Source organism: Mustela putorius, unplaced genomic scaffold (assembly GCF_011764305.1).
Source record: "Mustela putorius furo isolate JIRA1106 unplaced genomic scaffold, ASM1176430v1.1 tig00003834_pilon_pilon_pilon, whole genome shotgun sequence".
Taxonomy (NCBI): Eukaryota; Metazoa; Chordata; class Mammalia; order Carnivora; family Mustelidae; genus Mustela; species Mustela putorius.
Window position 1 is genome coordinate 107,815,787 of NW_025421987.1, and position 17,026 is coordinate 107,832,812.

Consider the following 17,026-nt stretch of genomic DNA (forward strand, 5'->3'; position numbering starts at 1 on the left):
AAGATTTCCTGCTCCCTGAATGACTCCCAGCTCAGGTTGCAAGAGATGGCATTGCTCTCCATGCAGAAGTCTGAGAGGACTTGCCGTGCATGACACATTGCACATGGCTTACTGCCCTCATGGGCAAAACTGGGTCTGTGTGGGCCCCGGACTCTCATTCCTGCCTCTTTCTCACAGCTTTTTGGGAGATCTGGCGGCTTTTTCTCTCTGCACTTTCACACCCTAAACTTCTCACCTCTCTCCTCAACTAGCACCCACCTGTCTGAGCCTTTAAGGGCTCATTCCTCCCCCTCCTGAGTTCTCCCAGAGCCTGGTCAGAATTATTGCCCCATTTCTTGTAGCACTAGATGTCCTGAGTTGAAGACATATGAGTCTCTACGTGACAGTAGGTGGTTAGTGAAAAATTCAGTCTGTCTACACAGTCTCAGAAATGGAAAAGCCCAGAGATAAGCAATTTACTGATTAGGTCTTCTGAACAGCTTTGGCTTCAACGAACAAGGATTGCAAGCATTTGTGGTCCACCAGACATCTGTACTCAAGGTCAGGCCCAGGGATTAATTCAGGGGAAAAATTAGCTTGTTCCAATTCTAAAAAACTGCTGTCTCAGAACCTGTAGGCTACTTCAGGGCAAAGCCTCAGTAATATGCCAAGGCAGAATTGGCTTTGGCCAGACTTGCTTAAATGTCTTCACTTGAAGAAGATATGATTAATTCTCTGAAGTTTATTTTAAGCAAAACATGTATAATTTTGGGGGAGTACATATTGCCTTATGGAAAATAAGGAGAGAAAGGAAGAAAGACCATTTGTTGGTGAAATGCCTTTTCAGAAGATAAAAATTTTCTTCAATGTCTGGAATTGACTGAGTGTCCATCTGAGAGGGAGACATGGGGTCAGCCCTCTGAGTAAGGAAAACAGGGCATCCCCTTTTTCCACTTGGCTTTGGGTTGAGCTGTGGAGGGAAATTTTGCGGCCAAGATCTGGTGTGTCATTTTATAGTTCTTACAAAGCAAGTGTTCACCAAGGGTGAACCGTGTGGATACTTCCCACAGTGTGAAAGAGAAATTTACTTAGAAAATAACAGACCAAAAAAAAAAAAAAAAAAAAAAAAAAAAAAAAAAAAAAAAAAAAAAGAGGAGGAATGGTTGGAAGAGGGGGAGAAAAAGTATGGAAAAATTTCCAGGCACATTTTGAGCATTACAATTTTGCCTGTACAGCCTGGATTTGTGTTTTGCTGCTTTCATCAACCCAGACGGGGAGCAGGGCACCAGAGAAACTTGCTTAGGCAAAGCACTTGGCAGCCACCAAAGCTGGCAGCTACACAGCAGGCTGTGAGTGCAGCCTCAGGCTATGGCGTGCGGGGCAGATGCCCTGTGACCTCATGACTGTGCTATGGGTGGTCTGCAGGGCCTGCATGTACCCAGGGAGTTGGAACAAATTGTAACATTACTCTAAATAAAGCAGAATGAGGGCAGCCAACCTGCTGGGAGGGAAACAGTGATAAAACCCATTCTGAAGCCAAATGGACCTTCCTGCTGCTGGTTTTCTTGCAATCTCCTGACCTGGGATGGTGACTATGGCAGGGGTAGGTTGGGTGGAAGGGTGGGGCAGCCTCTACTAGAACCTCTGGTATTTGTCCGATGGCAACCCCAGTGCTCTGGGCTGGAATGACTAACTAGGATGCTGCATAAGCATGGTCTTTTCTATAGTAAGCTCACAGACACTGTCCTTTGGCTTTGGTTTTCATTTACCAGTTTGCAAAGAGAATATGAGAAATTTAGAGTTCAGAGATTCAGAGCCCACACTCAAAATGTGGCCAGCCCCTTTGCCAACTTACCCATATTTTTTACTCACTAGAATAGTTCTCAGGAACACTTAAAAAAATTAACATATAATGTATTATTTATTTCAGGGGTACTGGTCTGTGATTCATCAGTTACTTACAAAATTCATAGCACATACCCTCCCCAATGTCCATCACCTAGCCACCCCATCCCTCCCACACTCATCCCCTCCAACAACCCTCAGTTTGTTTCCTGAGATTGAGTCTTTTATGGTTTATCTCCCTCTCTGGTTTTGTTTGATTTTTCCCTCCCTTCCCCTATGATCCTCTGTCTTTTTTCTCAAATTCATCCTATCAGTGAGATCACATGATAATTGTCTTTCTCTGATTGACTTATTTTGCTTAGCATAATAGCCTCTAGTTCCATCCAGGTTGTTGCAAATGGCAAGATTTTGGGTTTTTTTGTTGGCAGCATAATATTCCATTATATGTATATGTGTGTGTGTGTGTGTGTGTGTATGTATACTTACACACACATACATATATACACATGAGTGGATAAAAAAGTGTATATGTGTGTGTATACATATATATGTATATGTATATGTATATATGTGTATATATGTATACACACATATATACACACATGAGTGGATAAAAAAGTGTATATGTGTGTGTGTATGTGTGTGTGTATATATACGTGTGTGTGTGCGTATGTGTGTGTATATATGTATACACACACATATATATACACATTTTTTATCCATTCATCTGTCAATGGACATTTAGGCTCTTTTCATAGTTGGGCTACTGGGGACATTGCTGCTATAAACAGTGTAAGGGGTACACGTGCCCCTTTGGATCACTACATTTGTATCTTTAGGGTAAATGCCTAGTAGTGAGATTGCTGGGTTGTAGAGTAGTTCTATTTTCAACATTTTGAGGAACCTCCATATGTTTTCCAGAGTGGCTGCACCAACTTGCATTCCCACCAACAGTGTAGAAGGGTTCTCCTTTCTCTGCATCCTCGTCAACATCTGTCATTTCAGGAACGTTTCTAAAAGCATTTTTATTTTTTATTGAAGTATAGTTCACATACAATATTATATTGGTTTCAGGGTTATAACAAAGTGATTCGACAATTATGTACATTATGAAATGCTCACCACAATAAGTGTAGTTACTAATTTTGCTATGCAAGATGTACCCTGACCACACTAAAGACCAATGCTTTCATGAAGCCTGTTGCTCTGTCCTTTGGTTCAACATTTTTATTGAGCTTCCACGAGTCTTAGGCTTTGGGCTGGGTGATGAGTCAATCGTGAATAAAACTTACGGTTCATTCATGTGATAAACATTTACCAAGTACCTACCATGTTCTGGGCACTGTTCTAGGTGCTAGGGATAGAGCAGTGAGAACAAACTTCTGCCATCAGGCAGCCTATACTCTACGAAGAGACAGATAAGGGGCCAGTCAACAGAGAATGATGCAGTGTCAGGTGGTGAGAAGTGCTCTGAAGAAAAATAAAGCAGAAAAGAAGATAGAAAACCATGGGGGTGGAGGTGGGCTTCTACTCTGTATAGAGAAGTCAGGACAAGTTTCTCTGAAGATGCAGCACTGGAACAGAGACCTGAAGGAAGTGAGGGATGGAACCAGGAAAAGAGCATTTTATACAGGTGCAAGAGAAATCTTGTGTTTTTGGAAAGACTGTGTTGAAGAAAAGCCAAAGGCTGGTGTGGCTCAAGTGTGTGGTCAGTGGGAGGTCTGGCAGGAGGAGGCCAGGGAGGTGGGCAAGGTCAGCCTGTGAAGGGTCTGGTAAGAAGAATCTGGATTTTGTTCAAAGTGTGAAGAGGAGCCATTTGAGGGTTGGGAGACATGGCAGACATGGAGTCCTTCCTTGAGAAGATCATCTGGCTACTGTGTGGAGGATAGAAGGCAAGATGGTAGCAGAGACCTTGTTTTCAGAAGTTATTGCAGCAATCCATGATTTGAGGGAGGCAGCAATGTGGGTGGTGAGAAGCACTCCTATATCGGAAGAACCAAGAGGATCTGCTGATAGACTGGGTGTGGAGTGTGTGAGAGGAGAAGGGGGCTGGCAATGCAATTTATGTAATGAGAAACACCAGGGAACTTCTGGGTGTTTGGGTGGGGAGGGGAAGTCAGCAGTTCAATCTGGGGAATGTTGAATTTGAGATGCCCATGAGACATGCACAGCAGTAGCTGGGTACATGAGTCTGAGTGAAGGGGAAATGTAAAGATCAGAGGTAGAAATTGCAAGTCAATGGTGCAGAGATAATATTTAAAGTCATGAAACTAAGTAGAGAGAAGAGAAGCAGTGGGAAGGCTGAACCCGGGCACTGCAGTGATTAGAGACTGGACAAAGGACTGGGAGCCAGTGATGGAGACTGAGAAGGAGCTGCTGAAAGGTGGAGGAGAGCCAGAACAGGATGGGGTGAAGACAAACTTTCTGAGGAGGAAATGACTGACGGTGCTGATGCTGCTGGTAGATTGAGTAAGAGGGATGCTTAGAACTGACTCCTGGGTTTTACAGTGTGGAAGCAACTGGGTATTCTAGTTAGGGAGTGAAATATGAAACTAATATCAGGTCAGCAGCTACATCCTTACAACTCTGGTATGTGCCATGATGGAAAAAGCATAAGGAGCTGAGACCATATGTTAGGAGAGCAGAGCCCAGCATGGCAGGTCAGGGAACGTCTCTCTGAGGAAGTGACAGTTAGACTGGGCCTGAACAATGGGTAGGAGCTACTGAGATGAACAAAGGAAGGGGTGCTGAGGAGGGACAGAACACATCCCAGTAGAAGGAACAGTCATGCACAGCCCCAGAATGGGGTGTAACTTGGTGTTATAAAAAAATGAAAAGAAATCCAGGGTGGCTGGAGCTCAGCAGATGAGATGGAGAGTGGCATGACGTGAGGCTGGATGGTTGGGCCAGGGCCAAGTCCACCTCATGGGCCCTTCAGAAGACTGTGAACTTTAACTTAAGAGCATCAGGAAGCTACTAAAGGATTCTGAGTCTGGGAGTGATGTGATCACATTTATGTTTATAAAAGCCCACCCTGGATGCTGTGGGGGATGGATCCGCAGGGGAAGAAGGGACTGTCTCCAGGACTCTTCGCAGTTCTCACTGCTTTTACTCAAATGTCTGCCATTTATCTCCCAGGCCATCTCGATTGCATTCTAGCTGGCCTTCTTATTTTGTCTGTCTTCCCGCCTGTCCTCCCATCCATTCATTCATCCATTAAACCCCCCTACCTCTCCTTCCTAGCTGTTCACCAAGCACATATAGAGTACCTTCACCAGGCCATCAGCACAATCTTTTTAAAACTAGGTCACACAAAGCTCAAAACTTTCAATGACCCTCCATTGCCCAAGACTGAAGTATAAACTCCATTCAAGCCTATTCAAGTCCACGCCAAATCAATCTACCTTTCCTGCTGTGCCCTGGCCTCTGCCCCCACCTTCTATGTGAGAGGGGAAGGAACACCAGGTCAAAGCCTAGTTCTCTCACTGGCCAGATGGGTATTTTGGGTAATATTTCCTGACCCAACGTATTCTGTTCTCCCATGATATGCTGTGTGTAGCCCACATTCCCACCTTTATTCAGGTTACTTCCTTTGTTGGAATACCTGTCAAAATCCATTTATCCTTCCTAACCCCCATTGCAAAAGCTTTCTTCTAGATTTCTACAGCTCTCTACAACTCTTCTTGTATCTCCTCTAGTTTGTCCGCTTTTGAATGATGCTTGGGGCTCATACCTCAACCACATCTTGGAATCTGGGCCCCAAGCTCTCATCTTCATAACCCCCAGAGACTGTCTGCCAGAAAATGGGTTCTCAAGGAATACTTATTGAATTGTTCCCAGCAACCCAGGGATCTCAAGAACAGAGCTTCCCAAACTTTAACATGCATAGAAAGCACCTGGGAAGTCTTGCCAAAAATACAGATTGATTCAGCAGGGCTGCTGTGGGACCTGTAGTTTCCTGGGTGCTGCTGCTACTGGTCTATGGACCATCCTTTGAGGAACAAGACACTAAGAAGCAAGGAGATGCTCTGTGGGTTACTCTGCAGCCTGTGCTATTCCCTGTAGTGGGGCTGGACCTTCCAGGGGCACTTCATGGTTTGGGGCTTATTACCTCAGAAGTTTCAAGGGACTGGATCTCCCTTGGTAACTCCACAGCATGCTTATTGAAGTAGTCCATGGTGATGGCATTGTTCCAGTAGCTCAGGTTGTTCTCTGGATTAGCCGTCTTTTTCTTCCTCCTCAGGCAGCACACTGTCAGCAAGACAGCTGTAGAGAGAGTCCAAGTTAGAGACAGGGGAGGGAGAAAAGCATGGGGCCAGCATTGCTGAGTACCAGGTGAATTTGTGATGGCTATATATTCAGCCACTTACACCATTTGTTAACTATCTACACACATTGAATGTCAACTTCAGGCCAGGTTCTGGGAGAGAGGGAGTGAAAAAAAGACAAGGCTGCACTGTGTCATAAATATCCCTCCTAGTTTGTGTATGGAGGAGCACAGAGAGGGTCACATGATATATAATAAACAAAATGAATATAAGGTAAATTCAGACAGCAATAATTGTTTAAAGAAAATAAAATAGGGTGGAGTGAGGGAGCAAATGGAGAGGAGTTGAGAAGAGAATGCTTTAGGGTGATCATGAAAGGCTTTCCTCAATGTGTGATCCTATCTGTCCAATCTCTGAGACTTATGGAGCTCCAGGGAGGAATGAGTATATTTGGATGTTGTGAATGAATAGGTAAGTAAACAGAGGGCTTCAGCTTGCCAAGAGGGAAGGCTTCTGAGGTTGGGGAAGTAAGGTGGCCTGTCCAGGCTGACATAGTGCTGAGTAATGCTTTAACAAGGAAGAGAGCAGCCCTCTTAGGGAGAAGCCAGTAAATGAAGACTGGGCATTTCCCTGCTAGGATTACCATCACCTTAGCCTGTGGGATGGCTGAAACTCCAGGCCAGCGGTGGGCAGGGCTGCAGTCAACATCTTAAAGGTGATGACCATTTGTCCTGGGTAGAGGGGACCCCAGATCCGGCAGTTCAGAGGCTGGCGCTGTCATGGCAATGACCACCAGGGGGCAGCAGAGTGCAAGCTCTGTCCAAGGCAGCCTGAGGATTTGGCCAGCTTCAAAGGGGCCTGCCTGTACATGTCAGGGTGTGGGGTATCTGCTAAAGTTGGCATCCCTATAGGCTGAGACCTCAGGGCCCACCGCTTCAGTCCCTGTGGGATAACAGGATTTCTGTAGCTCTCTTCTTAGCTGCTGGCCTTGCTGGCATCTCAACCTGAAAAGGCCTCCAGGCAAGGGCAAGAGATTGGGCAAGTTTCTATTGATCTGATCTGCTTTGATCAGAAAGACTTCTCATTTGCTCACTACTTTTCTAGGTAACCTTAAAAAAGTTTTAAAGATATAAAGGACATTTCTGAATGTTTGAGCTAAAACATTCAACATGTTTGGGCCTGTTTAGGACACAGGACCAGGACTCTGCCTTGTGGGAAGAGCTGGCCCTGTTGCAGGATGGTCTGGGGGGTTGGAACAGGGAGCTCTGTTCCTAGTTTTCTCCCCTCAAATGTTGTTAGTGCTTCAGGCCTGATTGTTTCTCTCAGGGAATTTCCAGTGCCTCTTGAGTGCTCTTTCATTTACAATAGAAGCTGGCCTGGCCACAGAAAGAACTTAGGCATGGAATCTAAAAGGCCTGGGTTCAAGTCTGACTCTACTACATGTTACATTAGGTAAGTCACTTCAACATACTTGACTACTATGGATTCACAGGGCTGTAATGAGAGCTAGAGATCATGAATGCAAAATGCTGAGCACACTGCCTGATACACAGTCAGTACTTATTTAATGAGAGTTTTCTTCTTGTTCTTCCAGCATCCTCCATAAGAGAAAGAAAAACTGGGCTACATGACTATTGAGTGTCTCAAGGCCAAGGGACCACCTGTGATTTAGAACTTTCATTATTTTGCTGGCCTGACCTTTCATCCAAGAAAAAGTACAATTGAGACTTATGGAGTTGCTAATATGTCCAGCGCTGACCTAGGCACTTTACAGTCTGATTTAACCCACAAAATAGCTCTCTCAGGAATGTACTGTTACTCTTCCTCTTTGCAGAAGAGGCAAATGAAGCTCATGGAAGTTAACAAAATTGATCTTGATCACTCAGGTAATTAATGGAACTTGACCTGGGTCTCTGTGACCCTCAGGGAAATGCTGTTGTCTTATATTGCCCTGAACACTGCAGGGAACACATCTGAGGCATGTGGAAGCACTTGTAAATGACACAACTCTGTGCAAACACAAGCCCATGCTTTCATCTGCCTTTTTTTTTTTTTTAGAGAAAGAGAGAAGGAGGCAGAGAGAGTGTGAGCAGGGAGGGGGAGAGGGAGGAGAGAGAGAATCCCAACTGGGCAACACACTCAGTGCAGAGCCCAATGCAGGGGTTGATCTCATGACCCTGAGATCATGTCCCAAGCCAAAATCAAAGGTCATATGCTTAACTGACTGAACCACCCAGATACCCCTGGCATCTGCCTCTTGAAGGCCCTGAGCTAACACAGTGGATATTAATCCTATTTTTATAGGTGAGAAAGCACTGGGCCAATGGTTAAGTTACATGTCTAAGGCCTACAGGTGACTGGCAGGAGAGGTGCTGTGACATATTTGATTCCACAAGCCAAGTCTTTCTATCATACCAGGCCTCTTCTTCAGGGATTTATGCAGGTTTAATGTTTAAAAAAAGAAGACAGGGAGCTGCCACATATTCCAGTTTGGCTCCTTCACTTTGAAGATGAAAAAGCTGACATTCTGGAAGGGAGGATTGGTCCAGTGGTGCCAGCCTGAGGGACCAGCCTAGCTTGTGGACAATCACTTCCTTTCTTTGGGGGTTCGAGCAGGAGGTTCAGGGAGGCCTCAGGGTATGGAAGGATGCCAGGCTGGACATAAGGATATAGGCCTAGGGAAACCAGGTTTGGGGGCTCACTGTCAGCTCCCATCCTGGTGGGTGGGACTAGAAGGCTCCCAGCAGGGGGTGCTGGTTGGGAAGCACAGAGAAGAGGTATGGGAGCTTGGCACTCTGGTCCAGCTGAGGTGACAGCCCCTGGACAACCCCGCCTGCCCCTGGGGCTACTCTACATCCCCCTTGCTTCAGTTAGCTCACAAGCCCCAAGGAGAAACACTTCCTTCCACCCTCCTGGTCACACTTCCTTCTCATTCCAATTTATTCTACTCTTTTCATGGAAAGAGTAACTCTGACCCATGTTTTCTTATATAATAACTACAAAGTCATTTTGGACCTGTAAGAGATACATATATCTAATGGCATTCACCGCCAATTTGGAAGAAGCCAGAATGCTCTGGGGGCGCAGTGCAAGTGGACCCTCAACATCTGGGGCAGAGAGAGGTGTTGTTACTGTTTCAGTCAGGCTCAACCTAAATTGGTGGGGAAAAACATCTGCAGCTGGTCTGGTTCCTGTTCTCACCATCCATAAAGCCTTAAATCTTTTTCAGAGAGGCAGGGTGAAGACATTCTTGAGAATGGATTTGGTATGTGCCACAAAACTGACCTCCTGATGAAAGCCCAGAGCACTTACTGGGGTGTGTGAGGATCAATTCAGTGCTAGGCCCAGAGAGTTCTAAAAGAAGGTGGTGGCCTCTTTGCATCCTGATGGTGGCAGCAGAGACCAGCTCAAGAGCCACATGGCTTCTCTGCCCTAGCCAAATGTGGCCTGGATCCAATCAGTTTTGGTTTTCAGCACATCTAAACCCCTGCGTGGCTGTCTCTGGCATGGCTCAGGAGACAAAGCATTTCTCAATCCTCGCACATGTATCTTTCCAGCCATTGGGTTGGCCTTACGATCTGGAAGGGTTGATGGAACTGATGACAGCCCTTTTTGGGCAGGCCTGAGATTTGCTATGATAACCCCCTGTTTCCAACAGAGGCAGGGGATTCAACTACCTGCCTAGCAACTCTGGCCTCCTGAAATCTGGTTTCTGGTACATGGAGGAAACAAGGTCAGGGCTGGTCAGGGCTGGGACAAGGTCAGGCTGGTCTGAAAAGCCAGATGTGAGGAAATGCATGCACTTTGCTACTAACCCAGCCTGCCTGAAATATATGGCAAACTGGCAATGAAGACTCTTCTTTGAGGGCAGTAGAGTGAGCTTTAGGATAAATGCAGCTGCTCGAAGAGGTCTGCTTATCTGATGACTGGAGTGGGATTAGGCTATTAAAGCAGCCTGGGTATTTACTCATATGTGCTTTGAAAGAGCACAGTTTTGAAGTTGGACAAGTATTCTATCTTCATGTCCCTTGCATCAGGGTCTTCACCGGGCCCCAACAGGATGGTCTCACAGGAGTTGGGGCCATGACTAAGGATAGGGAACTCTATGTGGAAGCAGCTAGGACTAAGGCAGGTAGGGCTTAGGGGACCCTCCCAAGTGCACACTGGGAATGCAAGACAGACGCTGAAGGACATGGAGTCTGTGGTTCCAAGGGGCTGTGAGAGTCCACTTTGAAAAAAGGGTTCATAGCTTCCTTTACAAAGTAGTACTTTCTACTCCAGCATTCAGAGTGCTGGGAACATTCTCTATGTGCAGTTTCAGGCTATGTCCTTGTTTCTGTCTTGGCTGACATTATTATGCGTGGTTTAGGCAGCCCATGGGTTTTCTGACTTTGCAGTAAGATCTAATTTCAAACTCACACATGCCAAAAAGAGCTGTAGAAGTCTTGTTAGAACTGTAAAACAGGTGGGTGTGGCCTGTGGAGTGAAGCCTAGATCTACTCTGTGCTGTCTAGCTCAGGCAAAGAGAAAGGCCCAGGTGGGGAGTGGGCTCTGTGAGCTGAGGGAGGCAGCCACATCAGATATCTCAATTCTCTAGTGCTTGGCATAGTGCCTGGCACACAAGGGGCACTTGGGAAATACTGTGTTGAATCACAACAGATTCTACCACCAGATCTGAGATGACTTATGTGATTGGGACCCTGTGCAAGTCAGTTCACCTGAAGACTTAGTCCCTGCCTATAAGGTATGTTCCTTGCATAGCATGTTTAATATGTTTTTTATTCCTCTGACTAGTCTGTTTTACAGATGGCTTGGTTAAAAATAATGGGAACTCACTTTGTAAACTAAAGCTTCTAGAGACATAAAGAATGAAAAATTTAAAAAATGGTCTCTAATGTGGTTACTTCTCAAATATGATTATTAATAATTTATTGGCTAATAGAACTACATTTTCTCATTATCATTCTTCTGTTTTAGAAGTGGACAATCACAGTTTTAAGCATTCATGTGTGTTTCCATGAGACAATAAAGGCACTTAATGAAAGAATAAAATATGCAACCTGCAAACATTTTCACTTTTCCTAAATTGGGTCCTTGAGCAGAAGTAGGTTGTCCACCTTTGACATGGAAAGTTTGCTTTGCTTTTCAACTAGAAGGAAACAAAAAGCTGAGAGAGGTGACTTCTGCAAAGAATCCAGAATCTAGATTTAAAAAGATCTTGTTGGTACAATGCCAAGTAGAAATTATGCTCATGTTAAAGGCATATACCTCTTGCACTAATGTTCAAATGACCCATGGCATGAGGAAAGGCTGGGAGGGCAGCTTAACAGCCTCCTCTGTGGAAAGTTTCTGGGGCTTTGTTCTTATTGAGATCAGGATGAGCCCAAGGTGTGATGTGACAGTATAACGGACAGAGCTGATATCAGTGTTGGCTTCCTGAGTGTGACTGAAGTGTCCAGAACAAAGGAAACACCACCTGCTCTCCTCTGTCATGGCTGGCCATGTGGAACACTGTGTTCCCTACTGGGAGAGCAGGGCTAAACTTGTGGTCATTCGGAGCAGCAGATGATGGGGTAGGGCCAGGGCAATGTGAGATGTGAAGGAATTGGGATGAGTGGCTTAGAAAAGGAAAAGCTGTTTTTGAGCACCATTTCAAATGTTTCAGGAATTGGTAGACAGACTGATTTTGTATGGTTTCAGAGGGCATGGTTTAGGACCACAGAGTGAAAATTACAAAGAGACAGATGTCAGGCTTCCAGGAGAGCTGGGTAACAACCTGAGGGAGTCAAAGGAGAATGGCTGTCCAATGACTGAGAAGCACAGGGGGTTTCTCACCCCTGGAAGGGTTCAGAAGGAGGCCAGCCAATAACCATGGAGGGGTGGGGGAAGCTAAAATTAGTGAGGATTCATGTGAGTTTATCAGAGAAACTCTAAGAATCTAAGATCAAGTACATGGGGAAGACATAAAAGAAGTCCCAATATTCTGAGTGATTAAATCAGGTACTTTGTGGCAAGGTTAGGGGGAAGGATCTCTCAAATTCTCATTAAAGGAGTGACAGGTAGCAGCACAGAATTGCTGGTGGCCTGGGAGAGCCCTTCTCTACCAGCACCAGTGGAAGCAATGCAGTCCACACTGCATCCAGCTCACACCATCCATGAACAAATAAAACTGTGGAAGAGGGAGAAAATAGCTAAATTCATGTGTAACTCTCAGGCTCTCAATTTAGCTACAGGAACTGCTGCTTTTGCTAAGGCTAATAGAAATTCCTGCAAGATCAAAGCCTCCTCTCCTTTTTTGGAGAAAGAAAGAGCAGGAGGAGAAGAGATAAGGGAAAGGAGGAAAGATAGGCAGAAAGATGGATGTGAAGTGGGAGAGGAAGATAGGGCTCTACTACTTGCAGGTTGTATGTTTAGAAGTGCCAGTGTTCCCCTATGGTGTCTTGGTGCCATGTCACTACAGCCATTAGCAGGCTGCCCTTGAGGGTGAGTGTGGCAGGATGGTGTCATGACAAGAGTACTGGGTAGGAAGTTGGTGACCCTCTATCCCAGGCCTATCCCTCACTTAACTTCGGGCTCTTGGGTGAGCCATGGCACCTCTCCAGCTTGGTGTTTCTTTCTGCACAATTCAGAGCTTGATTGGACTACTTGGAATGTTCTCCCCCACTCCCGGGAGCTCTCTTTTTATGACGAGTGGGCATCTGATCCATGTCCTGGCTAAGGACCAGGACCAGGGGTAGGGATAAGCCATGATTTGTGTCCTGCCACCTAGTTTCCTACAATTCTGGGAAGTTCAGCCGCCTGTTTGGTAGTGACTTCCCAGCTCTGGGGCAAAGGCTCTCTGGGAACAGACACATTGATGTGATAGAGGGAGAGGAGGGAAAAGGGGAGGAGTAAGGAGAGGGTGAGGCACTTACAGCAGGAGGAGATGGGCACGCTGATGGCCAGGATCACCCAGGCGATGTCCATCTTGCTCAGGCAGATGGTGGCTCTGTGCTGGGGTTTGTCTCCTTCAGCCACATGGGATATATTCCCTGCTGTTCCAGGCTTCCAGGTCCCGGCAGGGACTAGGCGGTTGAGGAAGTTTCCTGTGGCTGTGGACACCACTGTGGAGAGAGGACTGGGCACCCTGTTGGTCGTTGTGGGGGTGGTTGTAGCCTCCTCCTTGGCTTGGGAAACAGTGCTTTCTGAGCCCCTGGTGGGGTGGGCTGGAGCCTGCGAGGTTGAAGATGTTCCCTGAGGGGTCCCCTTGGAAGGGGCTGAGACACTGACGTTGAAGGCAGCCTGGGTGGGCCCCGCGGTGGCTGTGAAGACCCCAGAGCTGGTAGATGGAGGTCTGTTGATGCCGGGGGTGACAGTAAGCCAGGAGTCACTGTGGCTGGGGCCATCCTGTGGGTCACCGCGGGGGCGCTGAGAAGGCACTGGGGCAGGTTGTGGACTGGCAGGGGCACCTGAGGCTACTGTGGTGTCCGGCTCCCCTCCTTGGCTGGTGAAGGTGGAACCACCCCCCTGGTCTGCTCTGCTAAGGCCTGGTTTGTCCTCTGCAGGCACCAGGGGGGTGGTGGGTGGTGTCCACGAGGTCCTGCTGGGCGCCATGGTTGTGGCCACTGTCTGGGGTTGTGGCAAGGAAGAATAACCCCAGAGTGGGTTCCTGGGAGTGAGGGTGGACAGGTCAGGTTCTATAGACCCTGTAAAGTTGCCTTTGTAGATCTGAAAGATTTTCCCCAAGGGCCGCTTCTGCCCCAGATGTGTGGAGCTCTGATTTCGTCCCCGCTGGCCTTCCTTCCTCCCAGAGTGGCCACTGGGTGCAGGCAGGACAGAGCGTGATGAACTGCTGGTCCCCTTTCGGGAAGAGCCTGGGGGCCTGGGAGGTCTGCGTGTGGTAGCCCGGGTAGGTGCTGTGGTGGGACGGCTGGTGGCTTCTGTTGGCTTTGTCAGCAGGATGGTGGCCATAGCTTCCCCCTGGGGATGGCCCTCTGAGTGGGAGGATGTGGTTGCCATGGCAGCAGGAAGGGGCCCTGTGGTTAGGGGGCCTTCAGAATGTGGGGTGGTTGCTGTCATCATGATGGTGGAGACAGTGTTTGTAGGAGGGCGTCCATCTGGATGGGGCGTTGTCATTGCCATGGGAGCTGCAGCCTGTGAGGAGGATCCATTGGGATGGGGGGTCAGTGAGCCCACAGAAGTGGGGGCAGTTGCCATGGAAGAATGTCTGGTAGAGCTGAGGGTTGCTGTCACCATGGTGTCTGGGGTGGTGCCTGAGGGGAGGACCTGAAGAGATTCTCTCGGAGATGGTTCCTGGGTGGCAAATACCAGTGCTTCGGTCAGTGCCAAGATCAGGAGGAAGCCTTGAGAAGAAGACAGAGAGAAGAGGTGAAATACCTGGGGAGTTGCTCAGAGCCTGGACCTTCCTTACGCATGAAGCTGTGGTGCTCTGGGAGCCAAAGGGAACATTGGGAGCATTCCGGAGGTCCACACTGCCATCCTGACCCCCAAGAGCAGCTTCTCAGAACAGGCTGGGCTGGGTGTGGGAAGGATTATGGCCTCTGAATGCCTGCTGCCCCTCTGCAGCCAGGGAGTGGTCAAGGCCAGGTTGATCAGAGGGAGGCTGGCAGCTTTGTGTAAGCCAGCCTGAGTCAAATGTGGAAGGCTTCTGTGGGCAGAGCTGACCAACTCTTACGCCTTTTCTGAATATTCCATTTATGGACTGGACAAAGGCACAAATTGTCAGATATCTGTTTATTCAGTCCCATTCACTGGGCAAGTAAGGAGGGTCTCTATCCTCTCCTTGACATTGGAGGACACAAAATGGACAAAGCAGTCTCTGGCTCTGAGTGAGCTCAAACCAATCCACAAACAATCCTAAAACAAGAGAGAGAAATCTCAGTGCATAGGTCAATGATAGGCAGAAGGGGACAGCAGTCCAGTGGGTGACCAGATCTGGTGCCCACATAGCACTTAGCAGAGAGCTGGAAGAGAAGATGCACTCCAAGACCACCAGCTGGTTTTATGGTTGTCATTAATGTTAACTGCTTTCCCTGTGGCGCTCATGTGGCTGAACTCTCTGTGGAAAATCACTGGTGATTCCCAGCCTTTCTTTTGAGCATTAAAAGAAAATTATGAATTTCTCATGATGATCAGTGTGTATGCTTTTGGTTCATTGAGAAAATGCACAGGAACAAAAACGTATAAATTTAAAAATACTTCTAAATATATGTGGATTTATTAATCATAATAGCATGTGTCAAACTTTACAAATAATACATCTCATACAAATGTGAGACATAGGATCTGTTCAGATTATAAACTGGAAAACTGGCCACCCTGGTACAATACATGGGGTGGGAAGAACTGGTCTCAACAGCTGATGGGTGGCCTGATCGACTTCTAAGGCCTAATTCTGACCTGTGAATTCCCCCATTTTCTTATGAAGTCCTTCCTGGTTACTGTCATGTCCTTCCTTCAGCTCTGCTAGCCACCTAGACAATGCACTGTGTGTCCCCCAAATTCATTTGTTGAAGCTCTAACCTCTAGTACCTCAGAATGTCACTGTGTTTGGTAATAGAGCCTTTAAAGAGGTTATTAAGTCAAATGAGGCCTTTAGGGTGGTCCCTAATCTAATCTGACAGGTGTCTTTATAAGAAGAGGAGATGAAGACCCAAGAATGATACCAGAGATGCTTGGACACAGAGGAAAGGCCACCTAAGGACACGGTGATAAGATGGTCATCTTCAAGTCAAAGGGAGAGGTCTCATCAGAAGCCAGTCCTGTCAGTAACTCGATCTTGGTCTTCTAGCTTCCAGAACTGTGGGAAAATAACTTTCTGTTGTTTAAGTATGCCCAACCTGTGGTACTTTGTTATGCCAGCCTGAGCTAAGACAGATGTCTTACATTAGAGATCCCTCAGAAAAAGGAAAGGCAGAGTTGTGTTCAGGTAGTATATTTTGGGAAGTGATTTGAGGGGACGACCATGGCGGTCTGAGATGAGTCAAACAGAGAAAATCAATCTGAGGGCAGGTTATGAGTTGATCAAATATGATACTCGTATTTGCTGGGGACCTCTGAGGGGCTGAGTAGACTGCACCTCAAACTTTCTATGTGAGAGGAGCATTCGCTTACCCAGCAGTTCTTGATGTGGGAAACAAAGGCACAAGAAAAATTAAATTTCCTTACTGCTTACAGCCCATTGACAAATCCTTGAAACAGGCAGTGACATTTCTCTAGGAACTCAGCTGCCTTGATGTTAATATTTTGCTAAAGGCAAGAGGCAATCTTATCCCAATCCCCCAAGATCCTGTAAGTCTTCTTTAACGTATAAAAATTCCTTTGGAAACTTTTTCTCTACCCACCAAGATACATGTTAGCAATCATCCTTCAAGCATGTGGCCCACTGATACACATCTGAAGGGTCTCATGATTGAGTTTTTTCTAAACAGTAATAAATAACCTTTCCCTAAACACTGGCTAGCCCCCTTAGGATCTTGGAAACCTTGTTTCCAAAATACCTTGGAGGTTGTGCTGTCCCTGATCCCCTCTCAACTTGAAAGTATATAATGAGTCACCCATCACAACCCCAGTGCAGCTCTTTCTGCCCATGGGTCCTGTCCCCGTGCTTTAATAAAATCACCTTTTACATCAAAGATGTCTCAAGAATTCTTTCTTGGCTGTTGGCTCCAAACCCCAGCACTTCCTACATCACTCCCATCTCCACTGGCTCAGGGCTACTTCACTGGTGCTCCTTCCTCTGTATTCCTTTCTTCTGCATGAGGCCCATGGCCAGTGTGGCTTAGGCAGAGAAGCCCCAGGCAAGGGGCTGTCAGGTTACACCTGTGCCCAGCTGGTGGCTGCTGCAACAGCTGGAGTTAAAATTAAAGGCCCTTGGCTTCCTGGGCTAGAACATCAGATATGTGAGAGAAAATCAGAGACCAGAGACCAAGGAC

General features: G+C 46.9%; 1 protein-coding gene across 5 annotated transcripts in view; it reads right to left on the reverse strand.

Annotated features, from left to right (window-relative positions):
- The window catches only part of TMEM108 (transmembrane protein 108), a 364,869-nt gene that overhangs the window by 2,158 nt on the left and 345,685 nt on the right, over positions 1-17,026 (reverse strand). For all 5 annotated transcript variants that reach the window (XM_004762492.3, XM_004762491.3, XM_045088908.1 and 2 more), the window contains 2 exons: positions 13,007-14,434; positions 5,936-6,090 (listed from right to left, as the gene is read on the reverse strand). In XM_004762492.3, coding sequence (XP_004762549.1) covers positions 5,936-6,090; positions 13,007-14,434 — 1,583 coding nt within the window. The remainder of the gene's footprint in view (positions 1-5,935; positions 6,091-13,006; positions 14,435-17,026) is intronic.